At 36.5% G+C, this 15327-nt stretch overlaps 4 protein-coding genes across 5 annotated transcripts; 1 reads left to right on the forward strand and 3 right to left on the reverse strand.

Moving 5' to 3' along the window:
- Window positions 1-107: 107 nt before the first annotated feature.
- LOC118433881 (prolyl 4-hydroxylase subunit alpha-2-like) lies at window positions 108-5054 on the reverse strand. 2 transcript variants are annotated; one of them, XM_035846317.1, is made up of 4 exons: window positions 4941-5054; window positions 4768-4866; window positions 4606-4691; window positions 108-383 (listed from the first exon to the last, which is right to left on the reverse strand). In XM_035846317.1, the coding sequence occupies exons 2-4, from the start codon at window positions 4846-4848 to the stop codon at window positions 224-226; spliced, it is 327 nt and encodes a 108-aa protein (XP_035702210.1). In that variant the 5' UTR covers window positions 4849-4866; window positions 4941-5054; the 3' UTR covers window positions 108-223. The 2 variants fall into 2 exon arrangements, 1 of the variants encoding a protein (XP_035702210.1); XR_004833634.1 differs by lacking the exons at window positions 4606-4691; window positions 4768-4866; window positions 4941-5054 and adding an exon at window positions 499-812.
- Window positions 1184-4413, forward strand: LOC110862561. Its single transcript, XM_022111777.2, has 5 exons — window positions 1184-1291; window positions 1357-1449; window positions 1523-1566; window positions 2541-3359; window positions 3695-4413. The coding sequence occupies exons 2-5, from the start codon at window positions 1401-1403 to the stop codon at window positions 3806-3808; spliced, it is 1026 nt and encodes a 341-aa protein (XP_021967469.1). The 5' UTR covers window positions 1184-1291; window positions 1357-1400; the 3' UTR covers window positions 3809-4413.
- LOC110843904 lies at window positions 4906-7259 on the reverse strand. Its single transcript, XM_035846605.1, has 6 exons — window positions 7140-7259; window positions 6639-6760; window positions 6313-6516; window positions 6005-6205; window positions 5364-5670; window positions 4906-5054 (listed from the first exon to the last, which is right to left on the reverse strand). Exons 1-6 carry the CDS (start codon window positions 7204-7206, stop codon window positions 4906-4908), a joined length of 1050 nt encoding a protein of 349 aa, XP_035702498.1. The 5' UTR covers window positions 7207-7259.
- An 824-nt stretch (window positions 7260-8083) lies between these two features.
- Window positions 8084-11205, reverse strand: LOC110855001. The gene is made up of 5 exons (XM_022103437.2): window positions 10657-11205; window positions 10347-10511; window positions 10048-10281; window positions 9809-9964; window positions 8084-9740 (listed from the first exon to the last, which is right to left on the reverse strand). Exons 1-5 carry the CDS (start codon window positions 10828-10830, stop codon window positions 8397-8399), a joined length of 2073 nt encoding a protein of 690 aa, XP_021959129.1. The 5' UTR covers window positions 10831-11205; the 3' UTR covers window positions 8084-8396.
- Between the last annotated feature and the right edge of the window lie 4122 nt (window positions 11206-15327).

The following is a 15327-nucleotide window of genomic DNA, read 5'->3' on the forward strand; positions in this document are numbered from 1 at the left end:
TTATGTACAAAGTTGAATCGATGTGTACTTTCAACTTTTGCATATGTGTATGTATGTTGCTCAATGAACTGTTGCCTTATCGGAATTTAATTGCAAATATATATCGATTGGTTGTATTTTTTAAGTATCATTACCATACATACATAGATACTTATATATACATAGATATGTAAATACACATATTAGCATCGGTGTATGTACATATGGATTAACACAAAATCATCTAGATGAGCCATTTGCCTCGCTTTAGTGAACACTTTTGTGTCTGAAAGTTCTCAAATTGACGAATAAATCTGACTCCGAGCCAACGTAATCCGTATGCGGCGGCACACCCACCATGTGATGTTCGGAAGTCGATCTCGCCATTCGTATGGGCAGCATGCCTGAAAGATAAATAAAATATTTATTGGAGTTATCTCGCAATCCTTTATAACATTAAATTCTGTAAACTTGCAAACTTGTTTTACAATTACATATTTCTGAGAAAAATTAGCTTACACATTTTTGAAAACTTAAGTACCCAGAGCAAGAACGTTTTTTTTACTTTGTAAAAGTTTTTAAAATTATTTTTAAAAACGTACACTCTAAGCAAGTTGGTAGCAAAAACAATTGCGATTTACGTTGACTTCGGTGCAAGTACATACACTCTTAGAAAACTGGTATTAAATTATTAATGGGTGGAGTGACTCTACCGGCATGGTAGCATTTCGAGTAAGCAATTTTGTGGTAATGAAAAATTTATCACTCAGAAACAAACCATCTGCTACAAATCCAGTAGGAAGTTACATTATGTTACATTAACTTACATATTACCAAATCAATACCAGAAAGGAGTGTATGTACATACATACGTACATACGTACAAATATATGTATGAGAATGAGACTCTGACTCTACCAGATTTTTAACGGTGTACTGATATGCACCAATGTCATACATATGTACATATGTATGTGCATATATTTACATTACATACAAGGGATCAGCACATTAAAGGGAACCCGTATTGATGCCTAAGCGTCCCTTTAATGCATAAACAATACCATTGAACTAGTTCCCACAGACAGAATTCATGCATCCGCATACATTGTATGTATGTATCAAAAAGCATCCTGAGCATTTTCATACAACTGATGAAAACAAAGGAAATCTGGATATGTTCAGTTTTTCCATGGTTGGTATTAAAACCCAAGTCAAACTACGGAACATTACGGTATTTGCTTTCTTTCCGAGTGGATGTTTGTTGCGTAACAAGGGATACAGATTCTGTATTACAGAACCAATAGATACAGTAAGTAGAAAAATATACATTATTTTCTTGCCAAAGCTGATTTTTTCCTGTCATAAATTATTTAGAAATCTGATATTATTGTTGGACTTGCTCATGCAACTTCGTCATCATGCCGAAGGAATCATTCAACAGAAAGTTTAAAGCAAAAGGAAAAATTGGTAATTAAATAAATAGAAAAAGGTTTAATAATTGGAAAGCAAAACGGGTAAAGTTCTAATGTTACATTTTTAGCTGAAATGGATAAATTGCCTTGTTCGATATTTACGAATCATTTGGTAAGTCGGGATAAGCGTTTAAGTAACTTCTTTTGTTCCAGGTTATCATATTTACCGAATTTACATAAGATTCTAATAAAATAAACTGCACCAAACGCATATACGGATGTATATATATGTATGTACATAGCTTTAGTGCGAAGAGCGTATTGTGGACATACATATTTAGGAGGTATTTAATTGTACCGTTTCATCACTAGACTCATCCTCGGTTTCATCAATGTCTCACTTTGCCTAGACACCTCCGATAACGGGAGAAGAGTAATTCTGTTATAATCAAGGCTGTATGGCCCGCTTCTCGTCCATTGCATTATGACTCATCACTACCCGAGCAGCACCATAAATTCATGGTAAGTACCGGACAATTTTTGCTCCAAAAATTTTAAAACCGAAAATTTTATGGTTTTTTGCTACCATAATATATACCTGGACATATTACATGATAAAGCTTATGGATTCCCGTTCGAAATTAAATTTTAGTTAATTAAATTTTTCAGGAAAAACTTAAAACCAAAATTATAGCGATTCGAACGGAAACCCACTATGTAATATATTTAGATATATATTATGGTAACAATAAACATCAAATTTTCCGTTTTAAAATTTTTTGAGCAAAAATTGTCCGGTACTTACCATGAATTTATGGTGCTGCTCGGGTAGTGATGAGTCATAATGCAATGGACGAGAAGCTGGCCATACAGCCTTGGTTATAATTCATCAATAGAATCAGTTCCAATTCCAACAATAGCCTCATTTTGCCCCAACCGCATCAACTGATAATCAGGGGGTGTGGTCGTGACTCTGTATTGATTTATGGTGAAAGCCGACTCGAAAAATACTGCCTACTTCAGAAACTACGTCGATTTTACTGTAAATAAATTCATACATAGGACAAAAAAATGCTTAAAATGTGCTGATTTTTACTTTGATTTTGTTTGGAATGCAATATTTTATCAGTAACGTTCCATTTTCAGATCATCACCGCCATCTTTTCGAACTTATCTGCCTCCACCCTGAAAACGGCCCGTCTCGTCTGCCGCCTCTGGCAATCCGTGGCGACTCCACTCCTCGGAGAACTATGTGTTCTCGTCCCTACGAAAATGTTCCCCTGTTGCAAATCCGGCCTTACCCCTCAAGTTGACCCCAAACTCGTCAAGTACATTCGACTAGACAACCACTGTCGATCGGGAAACTGCCACATGCGAAGCAATTTTATGGAGCAGGGCGACCATCTTTTTTGGTGTACCAGCAACTCCCGTCTTGTTAACCCTTCCTTGTCCACAATTTTTCGCGGTTTGGCCGCCCAGCATCCGGAACATATTGAACAAGTATATTTCCGACTGGTCGACGAACCCTTAGAATACTCTGCCCGTTGGCGAACCAGGGCCGTGAGCCGGACGAAAATGTCAAGTTACGACTTTGCCAGTTTACCAAACCTCAAACTAATTTCGATCCAAGCCCCCTCAACGAAACGGTGGGGACCCAAGAACGAGATCAAGTTTGACCGATGCGTCCCCGTAGACGATCTGGTGGAAAAACTCTACTTTTTCCCCTGTTTAGTAGATACGGACTACGTTTTTGAAACCTTCGTCATGTCCACGGACCATCTCAGGATGTTGCGATTTGCAGAGACGAAATTACCCAATATGATAAGGAAGATTGAGAAGGAGTATGACAACACGGTTCAGAGGACGGTGAAGGAAGTCATGTTTGATCCATATGTGAAGGACGAGCCTCGTTGGATGCGGAACTATGTGGAAGTCTCGGAGGAGGAGGAGGAATTGGTTACTAAGGTATGCGTATTAATTAGTGATCAGTCAGGGTTCCTATGCTTTATTTTCCATGGTAGTTTTTGCAAATTTAAAATTTATAAAAATCAGATTAATTAAATTTTATACGAAATTTTGATGATTTTGCTGGTGAAAAGTTGTTGTTACTTGCTAAGCAAAGTGAATCAAGAATGAGCTGTAAAATTTCCTCAGATTAAAATTTTAATTAGTCTGATTTTTGGAAATTTCTAACTTGCCTAACCCTGTATAAAGTATAGGAACCCTGATCTGTGACAAAACTGAGAATTAATAATTAGTACATCAGGCAAGTTAAATATTAACCCGACTGATATTTTAAGGTGGCGACAATATCGTTCGATAAGTATCGTAATCGTAGGAAGGAGGCGAGAAAAACGAAGCATGCTGGACCACCAGTTCGCAAATATGGACTTCATCAACCTCGAAGGAACTGAATAACATAATATTAGTGCCTGCATACGTAGTTTCGTCGTCAAATTTTGCGACCATGTACGAACGTAATTCAACTTGAAGTTTAATTTAATCTAAATAATCTAATTGTGTTCCATTTAAAAGACTGTCTTGCAATACATACATAAATATGTCTATTGCATACATATTTCGGGTAAATTACAGACATTAATGTGAGACTCACATTGTGAGTCATACATATTTAAATTAGTAGTTGTCATTGTTCTTGATGGAAGAAAGCTATATACACATATTCATAACTGACAATTGGCTCAAATTATTTATCTGTAATTGGAAGCTCGCTGCATAGAAAGCAAATCCTATTTACATTTTAGACACTTTCTTTCCAGGAAAAATGGGAAGAAACATATTTTACTATTTTCAAACTACTGACTTCTTGAGTGAATTTTTGATAAGGTTTGATGACATCAATTTTTAAAGATTAGAGTGTAAAATGTACACCTATTGGTAGAAAGTTTTTATAATATGTAACCACGAAAACTTTCTAAAATACTATTTATAATCGTAGCTCAAAAGTGTGCAGGTCATTTATATAAAAATTTAATAAAGTTGTCTTTGTTAAAAGTAACCTGTTTTTGAAAGACTGACTTAAAATATTGAATTGCTGCAACACCACTATATGCATAAACTTACATAGATAGATATGATACATATGCATGTAAACAATTTTGCAATATATCTGACTAAATATTTGTGGCGAAAGGTGGAAATTGTTGATGTGCATATCCCCATTAAGAAAATGTTAATTCTGATAACTTACCAGTATAACATACTACCTGCTTCCGCGTATGTTCTGAACCCTAGATTTGGAAACGCTGTTCCACCACCTTCTTCGACATCTGTCATCTAAATAAAAATAAGTATTTACTCGGAAACTTCAATAATTTGTAATTATGTTCCGCAATAAATTTGCATCCCTTACGTAAAGTACGATTGAGGACAACCTGTGTCCTTTTGTCGGTAAGCCATAATCGTCCAACCCATATAAATGGTCACAATGCATGATAGCGGGGGCACCTTACTTAGTGTTATTAAATGGGGTCAATTTTAAGTTGATTAGTTAACGATGCATAAAAGTCGTATGTATGTACGTACCATGCAGGTAAGAATTGATGACATAAGTGTCGGACGCTTTTCCTTTTATCTTCACCTTGGTAAGAAACTCCATTTTGGACACGAGACCCGGGTGTAACGCTGTGTCCTTAAAATCTGGAATTTAATTCAGACAGAGAAAATTTACTGTATGCATAAATTGGTTTTGAAAATTTGCATAAAAATTATTGAACAAACGTGGAAAATAGTTGCGCATATATGAACTAAAAAAAACCAATTAGCTGACAATTTATTACGGGTCGGTAGTAAATTTATATGGCTGGTTGAGAAGGTTATGTATGTATATCATTAGAGAAGTATGTACATACATTTGCATATATGAGCTTAACAATTTACCAAAAAATTCGAAATTATTTTTCAATTTCTGAAAAATTACAACTTTTTCTTTGAAAATAATTGACTTACGAGCTTTATTTATTGCCGCGACGATCCGATAAGTCGACCCTGGTCGTGGATCCGAAGCTTCATGAGACATTTTCGACAATCCTGCCGCCTCCAATTCCAGTGATGCTAAAGAAACCGAGGATTTGACAACTGCCGCGGACGCACTGCTACTCCACGTCGATCGAAAGTAGTACTTTGGAAATACTTTGTGCATCATGACGGCGTACGGGTCGTGACTTAAGACTTCCATTTTAATCGGATTGATGGCAAAGTAAGGATTCTGCTTAGTTTCAAGGCGGCAAAATAAGGTTTTCTTCACAGATTCGGGCTAAGGATGAAGTAAATCAGCATCTTAAGATTAGTTATTTGGCAGTTAAATTATGTACTTCGATGTACAGTCTTTGCAAAATCTTTGTAAACCTTGCAAAAATTTTTAAACACAATTTTCCCAACAAAATGGAATGCATGCATATCAGTAAATCTACGATGGATATGAAAACGAATTTTGCAACGTGTTATAGAGATGCTTGAACTTTATGGAGTTTATGGGTTGCAAATATCGGACTGATTGACTCACTGGTTTATGAATAACTAACCTCTTTAAATTGATACCGTAGGAACGTTTTTTTAAACTTGGTGAACGAATTTTGAATTTTACTCACCACGAACTCATTTCCGTTGCAAATATTGAGCAAATTGTAGTACGCGACATCTCCTTGATATGATTCATGTCCGGATGGCGCAATTCCATAGTAGTTTTTCATTTTGACCTCGCGCATCGTTCTAGCCGACATATTGTTGGACAGCTTTTCTTCAAAGAAGTAAAGCCCTGTGGATAGCTCAGAATCATAATCGGTGTCGTGCTATGTAAACAAAAGTAAAATAAAAAATCTTTACAAAAATGTGTGTAATTTGGTACAGAAAGGAAGATTACACAAAACTAACTGTAGCTTATCAGATTTATTTCTACCTGGTCAACTAATTTCGTCACCAAGGTGTCAATCTCCACACTTGAAGTCATGCCGGCATCACGGTACAAGTCTTTAGCAGCGTATAACCAGGAAAGAGATAATGTGTACTGTTTCTTTGATAGGGCAAATTTTCCTATTTCGAGGGCATGGATGGCGTTGAGGGACGCATTGGCCTGGATTGTTAGAATTCTTCCGTGCACTAACTTTTGAGAATTTTACAAAAATTAAATTTACGAATTTACGAAAATATTTGCGAAAGTTTATTTTGAAAATTGAGATTAAAATTTCACAGGGTACAAACCATGAGATATTTGGTGGTACTCACCTTACTTGGCTTTAGACCATAAAACTGCTGGAGATTTAAAATCGATTCCATCGTTTCATGAAAGTCGTCTAGTGTGGGATAAGCGACAAGGCTGAGGAGGTTGCTTATCTTGGGTGGGATATCTGAAACGTGTTAACAGATATCTACACACGTATATATGTATCTGTTTACATTACTTATTTTTTGTATGAACAACGGACAAATCGTGACAATGACCTGAAATCTGGATCAGGAAATAAAATATAGAGGCAATTCACGTAGTCTTTTGTAAAAATGTACGTTAAAACATTCATAAATGATCCACAAATTCTGTAGGCTTACAAACTTTTACAAAATTTCTAAGGAAAATTAGCCAACAACTTTTTGCAAACTTACTCAGATCAAGGCGTCCTTGTGCATATTTGTAAAAGCTTCCAAAATTATTTTACGAAACTAATTTTGCAAAGTTCCCAATGACTACGTGAATTGTCTCATAAATAATTTAAACTGTATCCTAAGCACCTTGATTTCCAACAGATTCGAATTCTTTAGTTGCATCTTTGAGTTGCATTACAAATCGTCTCACCATCCTGTAAACGGAAATGGGACATTTCACCACTTCCGTTGCCGCATACCATGAAGTCCGTCCAATTCTACGGGCATTAAAATAGTTTGCTGACGCTTCCGAAAAATCCTGGATATATCTGGGTACATAAATAACATCAGAAAAGAGCGTCATTTTGAATTTTCTCGGGATAAATTTGTACTTGAACATATTAATTTTAATAATTTACAGCTCAAGAGCTGTACTTATTTTTTCATCCTTCTTGATTTTGTAGGATTCCAAGAAGTTAAAAATGTCGATGTCCGCTTTGGCCAAGTACATAAGGTAGCCAGGAGCGAGTGGCACATCCAGAAATATTTGGGATGGATGTCTCGTCTTCCGTGAGTTATGTAAATATAGATATTCAAATATTTTAACTATGCATGTATGTACTGCCCTTTTATGAGCTTTGTAAGTTTATAAATATTTGTTAAGTAAAGTAAATACGCATACGTATTTAAATTATTAGGAATAAATAAGAACCATTAAAAAAATAAAATTTATCTTTAGTAAGAAAGTGATCCTTACATCATTCTCCATGAATCCGGCAGAAACTGGTGAAAACGTGGCATGAACACCCCACACCATGAGGATGATAAAATTCATTAAAATTCTGCAAATATGATTGCTTACTTATAAATGTATGTAACTGTATATGCATGCAATCTTGATAAAATTTGCGTTAAAATACCACGTGCCTCCTGCTGAATAAAATGTGAAACTGTTCAGATTTAAATATTTACATGTGCAGTTTACTATTTATTTTATGTATGAAAGTGAAAATTTCGAAAACTTTTATGAATGTAGTCATTGTACTGAAAGATGATTGAGAATGAATAAGTGGTTGACTTGTTTTAAATAATTCGTAACAATTGACATTGTTTAAATGAACAATTTAATTTCCAAAATGGGCAAGGCATACATGAATATGTATATCAAGAAGGCATACGTTGACAATCACATATGTAATGTAAGTCACAAAAATCAAAAAAAGAGTAACAAAATCAGATCTTTCTGAGAAAATTAAAATTGATGGAAAACTTGCAAAAAAAGACACCTTGAAATATGAAAATCATACAATAAATAAATAATTATAAAAATCATGTGTCGAGTCGACTCCGTCCATGTCCAAAAATCCGTGTCCATAAATAATCGGTCCATCAATATATGTTAATTTAATTTGAAGAAACTTGCTCCGTCAGATTCTCCGATGATTCTCGAGCCTTATTGATCCAAGGGTTGTGAACATTCGGGAACATTTTTGCAATTTCGTCCGCCCTGGCATAAAGCTGGCCCGATTCCAAAGTTGCTTCAGTCGGAAGGTCGAGATGTCGCAAAGTTTTGTAAACTTGAGATCCTGCATCGCTAAATCCGAAAGGCAAAAATGTATCGAAAAGAGCATTATTTTCGTTAACATTCCTCCCCCAACCATTATCGTTCCCTCCCAACTTCAAGGTTTCCAGGCGAGGAAAATGCTTGGCGTATGCGATGTCATCATCCCCATCGAACGACACCTTGAGTGCAAACGTTTCATTTTCCTCGACCCAAGAATCTTTGTCCACGTAGAGTTCTTTGAGCGATGGAAAAATGGGCAGGTTAAGAATCGTATCGTTCTTTACACAATTTCCAAGCGTAATCTGCAGTGAGGTCAAAGTCTGGGAATGTTTCCGAAGGAGTCGCCCAAAAGCGAGGTATTGCACTTTTTTCCAATATTCAAATCTCCCAAGATTCATTTTTCTTAAAGGATTCTTCAATTTATTCAGAAACTTGAGCCCTTCCGGAGTAATGTTTCGCTGAATGGTAATCTCTTCCAAATTCCGGAATGGCTTAGCTCGGTCATAGAATGTGTCCAAAAGTGGGGAGAAAGTACAGTTCAGAATGAGGACGCGTACTCCTTTGACGGCATAAAGCAGTGGGGTCAACCAAGAGGACAGGGAAGAACAGTCCTCACTGTGATCTCCGTCGCCTTCAATGTCATAACTCCCAACATCCATCGAGAGACCGAACGTTTTCAAGTTGGTGAATTTAATGCTCCTAGGAAATGTATACCCTCGTCCAGATGCTTCATCCTGAATCCAAGTCCAGCCTAATTCGAAATTTTCAATAGTTTGTGTTGGGCACATCTCCAAAACTCTGATTTGTGCATCGTAGTCTGATTTGGATGCAATCGTTCCCGCAAAATCTAACGATGTAACGTTGTGCGTCTTCAATCCTAGGAACCAATGGAGACCTGCGATGACTTTTTCTCCCTGGGCTGGGCGGATCTCATGCTGATAAGTTTCCAAGCCGATCGAAGGGATTGCAATTCGCCAGTGGGGGATTGGATTTTCCTGCATTTCGTGATTGTAGCGGAAAAGTTTTGTGGAATCGTCCAGTTTCTTGTGACCGGGTGAAAATTCGAATCGCACGCAACCCTTCTTCTTAATGAGGCGGAGAGCTTCTTGATTCCAAACGTTTGAGAGGAAACGCACATTTTTAAGATCATCGAACGGAAGATATGACAGAATGTGGGATACCACCTGGACGAATTATAAAATCACTAAATTGACCAAAATAAGTAGTTAAGCTTAGTTAACTACTAATTTACCAATTCGTTCAACTGTGGAATAAATCTCGCTTCTTTCTTCTCCTCGACATGTTCCAAATTCAGGTCAACATTGCTTTCGTTCTTGCTCGTTTTCTTTTCTTTCTTTCTTTGCTCCAGCTCCGTCTTCCAGAAAGAATCAAAGTCATATTCTCTCCTCTACAAAAAAGTGAAATAATGCAACAATTACAAACTCAGATATAAAATTTTTTTATTATTCAACTATAAAATAATAATAATACCTGGAATACCAAAACGAGGCGATGAGTCCTCTCAAAAGTATTCAATTCCATTTTCGCCCAAGGAGGCAGGTCATCCTCAACATCAGTAGTAGGAAAAGGCATTAGTCTAGGATAGGTGCGCTTCCAATTTTCCAGTTCCTCTGGAGTCGCGGAAACCCCTAAGGATAAATAGTCGCCAAATTTCAGCTCTGTTCTTCCCTGAATTTGGACATCATTCACGGCAACGACCTCCCCCTGAGAAACACGAAAACAAGGAATTATGTAAACAATTTCTACAAAATAGCCTTAATTTTTCTTACCCCGGATAATAAAGGTGTGACCCAGTACTTATTTTCAGCGCAGGTAATCTCACAAATCGGCAAGTTTCCACCCGTCGTAATATTCAATTTTTCCTTCATGGGACGTTTCCAGAAGATGAATTCTCCATGTTCTTCTCGACTGGCGAAAGTCTCTCCAATAGTAAACTGCAAATAATACATAAAACAAAAAAGTTACAAAAAAAAACGGTTCAAAATTTGAACTTCAAATTTCGAATTTGATAATCGTATCAACTATTTTTTAAACATTATATTTCAGATGAAATAAAATGCAATTAATTATATTACAAACCTTTTGACCTTCAATATTTGGCAGAATTGCGAACGGTTTCCACAATTTATCTCCAACTTGTCGAATGAAACTTGGGACCTCTTCATCTCCGCCGAACACGCAGCAAAGACGACAGAAACAGTGCGACGCACCCTTGAAGGTCCTGCAGAGCAGTTCCCCGTCGAAATTGGTCATGGTTGAGGAATTATTTAATCATTCGCAAATAAAATCTTGTTGAAATCTGAGAACTGCAAACTGCAAACACAACGCGTAAACACAACGAATGATGAATGATGAATGACGAAAGCTGAAAGAAAGGCAGGGATTTTTGTCCGCTGATTTCCATTGTCCCGGCAAGGTTGCTGAGGAAAAATGAGCCTCCAGTTACCTCAAATTTTGTCTCATTTTGTTCAGATTTACAGTTCCACATATTAGTGCAACCGTTCAATTAACATAATTTTTATACGTTTCGGATGTCACAGTACTCATGAAAATGAACATGTCCATCACGCAAACAATCGATTTTGAGAGCATTATCAGAATCAATTGTTTGCTAAACACTTTACCAAACGGTTCAATTATTTCAGGGAAATTGTTAAATTCTGAGAGAAAAGTGGTGAAATAAGTTTTTCATTTTCCGAGGCTTTGCACTTTAACTTCAAACACGTGAAATCCGATTTCTATTACGAGAATCATGGCACAACCAAATGGTGTAGAACCCTTCAGAAATTCCGGTCAGGTTTTTAATCAGGAAAAATATGACGAATAACCCTTTTTTGAAAGGTTTAACATCTGCATCCCGATAATTTTTTGGGCTGGAAATCAGCCCATAAATTTGTGTCAACTAGAGTGCGTGTGGCATACAAGCATTGCAATGATAGAGGTGACCATAAGAATTTTAAATTTTTTGCTAATTTTCTCCGTAAAATTTTGCGCGATTGGGTTTGCACTTTCCGATTTCGATCAACGATTTGGGCAGATTTTCGTGAAACTGACAAGTTTTCTTGATCTGGAGGAAAACTAAGAATCACACGCAACAGCGAGAAATTGTAATTTCTGTTTTGACAAAGTCTTCCGAAGCGGTATGGGTGTTACCAGTGGTCTCAGATTTTGGATACCGGGCAGAGTGGAAAATAACGGAGAGGTTGAATAAATTGGGTACGATTAGGTAGAACAGGGCGAGGGCGAGGTTGACGAAAAATAAGATGCCAGGGTAACTTTTGTAAGAAAGCGAGTAAATTAAAGCTCTTTGGTCAATGCGTAGTTTGTACGGAATATATCCGTAAATTTGGGCCGCAAAGGTGAGCGTTTTTGTAATGTGGGAAATTGTTTGGTTAGACGACTGTTTGGATTTGAAATTGTGTCCGTGGTGGTCAAAGGTGGGTGGTAGACATGTGGTTACTAGATGGGGTGAAAATCTTGGGATTTTTATGGTTAGTATTAATGATAATATTTTATTTCAATTAGAAGAATTACTACAATCTGCACGCCAAGACCTTCACTTACAGGGGCCGTCCATAAATTACGTCATGCAAGAGGGGAAGGGGGGTTTAAGGCTCGAGTGATATCATGCCTATGTTATAGATGCTAAAGGGTGGAGGTAGGTCTAGAGAATCGCGATTTTTGCGTTACGTAATTTATAGACGGCCCCACAGTCCATATTATTAACTTATCTTATCTCAGGGATTTTGGCGTCACACTTTATGACGTAGACAGTATACGATGACGGTTTTGCCCTTATCTTGCATACTTGCCACGAGCGCATCGACTGATAATAGGTACATAGTACATATTAATGCGCAATTTACTATCGTAGTGACACATTAATGTATTTATCTCCCTAATTTTTAAATTAACTTGTCCGGATACATACATATAGCATGGCTTTTTCATTTATGTAAGTATTCTGCTAGGAGTTACCCGTGACGTACGAATCCTGTCTGGGTAAAGAAATTTACTTCATTTACTATGTATGCAAACCGGCAAACGAGAGACATTAGGGTCTCCCAAGTTTGTAAAAAAGATCGAAAAAAGCGAAAAGCCAAAAAATCTGAAATCCGCTTTTTTCGCTCAATACTTGACTGTCCCGATTTTTTATCACTTGAATACGCAGGAGCAGAGAATGGGTGGTCAGGAAACTTGTGAGTTTCTTTTAAAATTTAAATTTGCTTCATGTTGGATATGATAAAACAACTATCTAAGATCATGTAAATCCAAAAATTACCAAAATGGGATGAAAATAGGATTTTTGGCAAAGGTTTGAATGCGGTAGTTTTAGTGGTTACAATGCTTTTCAGGGGGTGTGGGGGGCGCAGGTGGGGCCATGGAGTAAAATCCTCTTTCACTTTTCATACACTCACTTTTTATTGCAATATATTCCATAGGGCATCAAAATCGGGTGATGTCCCCTTAAACATGTCTCTGAGAGACTGATTTTTCACTCAAAGTAGTAAAAAGAGCGAAAAAATCATCTTAAAGTAGATTTTATTTTTGAGCAGAAAAAGCGGAAAAAAGATCGGAATCGCATGCGCAGTGCGGTTTACAAAAAGAGCGAAAAAATCGTGAGCGGAAAAAGCGATTTTTTTTACAAAGTTGGGACACCCTATTAATTAATAAATAATAAATACATTTTATTCCTCATGATATTATTAATATTGTAACGCTCCCTATTCTTTTATGGGATTCCGTGTCCTGATTCACATCCACTTTCGCGGATGCCCCTTTTCTTTGTGTCGTTGTGCAATAAACTTGTAGTAGAAACTCACTTTTTTATAAGAATTATGATTAAATTTATTTACATCAATACCGACTGAAAAATATTGACTTTACAGAAATGCTCGTATTATAAATACGTGGGAGAGCTAATGCTATTATTTAAATTTTAACTAATTATCTAGACAGGAACTTATTATTAAGTTTCCGAAGCCTTAAACCTTGAACTTGATCTTGATGATCACTAAAACTAAACCTGCTGATCCTGAATCTAAACCTACACTCTTTTCTTCTTCTCTCTGCTTACTCTATATATACGTGATCACATAAGCCACGCCTTCTTGATCATTACCTTTACTTATGCTACATATGTATAAACTACGCCCTCATGATCATGATGATCATGATGACGTAGGCATCATTCTGTGCTCCTCATTCCTATCCTCTCTTCCCCTTCATGATCTCCTGCACACAATATGGTTTGGACACACATGAGAGGCGAGATACTTATGAAAACTACATCTATGTATTTTGAATCCCTTCACCTTTGAAATGCTGATGTCACATTTGCATCAGCGTTCCAAAGGTTGCAATATTAAAAGTAATGTAAGAAGAATATTATGATTTCGTAATTTAATTAATTTTACCAAATTTGTTTCAACTTATTTAAGCAGAGAAAAGTAGTTACATAAGTTATTTAATTGATTATGTATTTGCATCATGAGTAATTAGCTTAGCGATTTCCGTAATGCTAGGAAAATTTGTATTGAATAAATATTTCAATTGTTAACAACAATGGCGGAAAGTTTATTTGTTCTTGCTGAAATAAATGTTTCATTTTACATTGGCTCAATTTCAATTCTTGGACTTTACCAGTTGTTGGAGAGCGACACATTTGTTAATTTTACAATCTCTTAGATTACGAAGAACTGCGAGGATGAGCAATTTATAGATAAGGCTATAATTTCAATGAATTTAAGCAAGCATGCCACGTCAATATCAAGGTATTTATTATCTGGGTCAAGTTTTCATAGAAATAAATACGTAATTATGGGATGATTAATCACCAGTCATCATTGCATCAGCATTGGCAAAAATGGAATGCGTTTCACTGTATCTATGTACATTCATTCATTCATAAAAATATCATTATCAACCGTATTAAGCTCTGAACACTTAAATTGCTCGCTGAGTGCAACCTTTCGTCGAAATTTCGGCAAATCTATTATTTACAAGATAATGTTTACAATTCCTCTGCATTTCTCAGTTTCTCGGTTTGCAACCTTAACTAAGGCTAGGATATAAATTAACCGTTACTTACAGCGTATGTAACTAAGGGGTGAAACCAGTGTGTTATTCGTTAAGATGAATATCATATTGTTTTTGCCCGTCTGTCTGAATTTGTTAAAATCTGTCAATCATCTATTAGTCTGACGTCTTTTTGACATTTCTAATAAATCAAATTTCACATTTGGTGCCTTTTCTGTAACTTTTTTGTCACGTTTTGTGGCCTTTGAGGTGAAAACGGAGGTATGTATGAAGGGTTAAATTTCCTTTTAAATTTACAGGTATATGGAACTTGACCTTTGGTAACTTTTGTGACCTTTTTGACCTTGAAGAGTGTGGCCTATGGCTCCCAAATTGCATTCAGTTCTGACCCTTGACATAAGGAACTTACTGTTAATAATAAACTCTGTGCGGTGGCAAAAAGGAGATGGGCGATCCATGAAAAGGTCACCCACATACCGCGTAACAAAAAAATTAGTACCTTAATCCAGCGAGAGTTCGGGTTTATTGAGCTGGGAATTGAAAGTTGACAACATGTCCCACATGTGTGCCAATTTTTTTTAAACTCAATCACCACAAACAATGCAGAAAACAAGGAATTTCGGTGGAACTAGATTTCGGGCTGGCGGAGGAAGCAAGGTTATTTGGTTGGGAGCGCTGAGGGCTACACGAAATATTATTTAACACCAGTTT

The sequence above is a fragment of the Folsomia candida genome, unplaced genomic scaffold, assembly GCF_002217175.1.
Source record: "Folsomia candida strain VU population unplaced genomic scaffold, ASM221717v1 Fcan01_Sc001, whole genome shotgun sequence".
NCBI lineage: Eukaryota > Metazoa > Arthropoda > Collembola > Entomobryomorpha > Isotomidae > Folsomia > Folsomia candida.

Excerpts from the sequence above, each read along its gene's own strand:
- LOC110862561 (XM_022111777.2), top strand. The coding sequence starts at position 1,401 with ATGCCGAAGGAATCATTCAACAGAAAGTTTAAAGCAAAAGGAAAAATT. Across the intron at positions 1,567-2,540 it reads CGATATTTACGAATCATTTG|ATCATCACCGCCATCTTTTC; the intron begins GTAAGTCGGGAT and ends TTCCATTTTCAG. Across the intron at positions 3,360-3,694 it reads AGGAGGAATTGGTTACTAAG|GTGGCGACAATATCGTTCGA; the intron begins GTATGCGTATTA and ends TGATATTTTAAG.
- LOC118433881 (XM_035846317.1), bottom strand. The coding sequence starts at position 4,848 with ATGCATTGTGACCATTTATATGGGTTGGACGATTATGGCTTACCGACA. Across the intron at positions 4,692-4,767 it reads TGTCCTCAATCGTACTTTAC|ATGACAGATGTCGAAGAAGG; the intron begins GTAAGGGATGCA and ends ATTTTTATTTAG. Across the intron at positions 384-4,605 it reads GCAGGTAGTATGTTATACTG|GCATGCTGCCCATACGAATG; the intron begins GTAAGTTATCAG and ends TTTATCTTTCAG.
- LOC110843904 (XM_035846605.1), bottom strand. The coding sequence starts at position 7,206 with ATGGTGAGACGATTTGTAATGCAACTCAAAGATGCAACTAAAGAATTC. Across the intron at positions 6,206-6,312 it reads TGACGAAATTAGTTGACCAG|CACGACACCGATTATGATTC; the intron begins GTAGAAATAAAT and ends TTGTTTACATAG. Across the intron at positions 5,055-5,363 it reads CGCGGCAATAAATAAAGCTC|ATTTTAAGGACACAGCGTTA; the intron begins GTAAGTCAATTA and ends ATTAAATTCCAG.
- LOC110855001 (XM_022103437.2), bottom strand. The coding sequence starts at position 10,830 with ATGACCAATTTCGACGGGGAACTGCTCTGCAGGACCTTCAAGGGTGCG. Across the intron at positions 10,282-10,346 it reads TCACACCTTTATTATCCGGG|GGGGAGGTCGTTGCCGTGAA; the intron begins GTAAGAAAAATT and ends CGTGTTTCTCAG. Across the intron at positions 9,965-10,047 it reads GCCTCGTTTTGGTATTCCAG|AGGAGAGAATATGACTTTGA; the intron begins GTATTATTATTA and ends ACTTTTTTGTAG.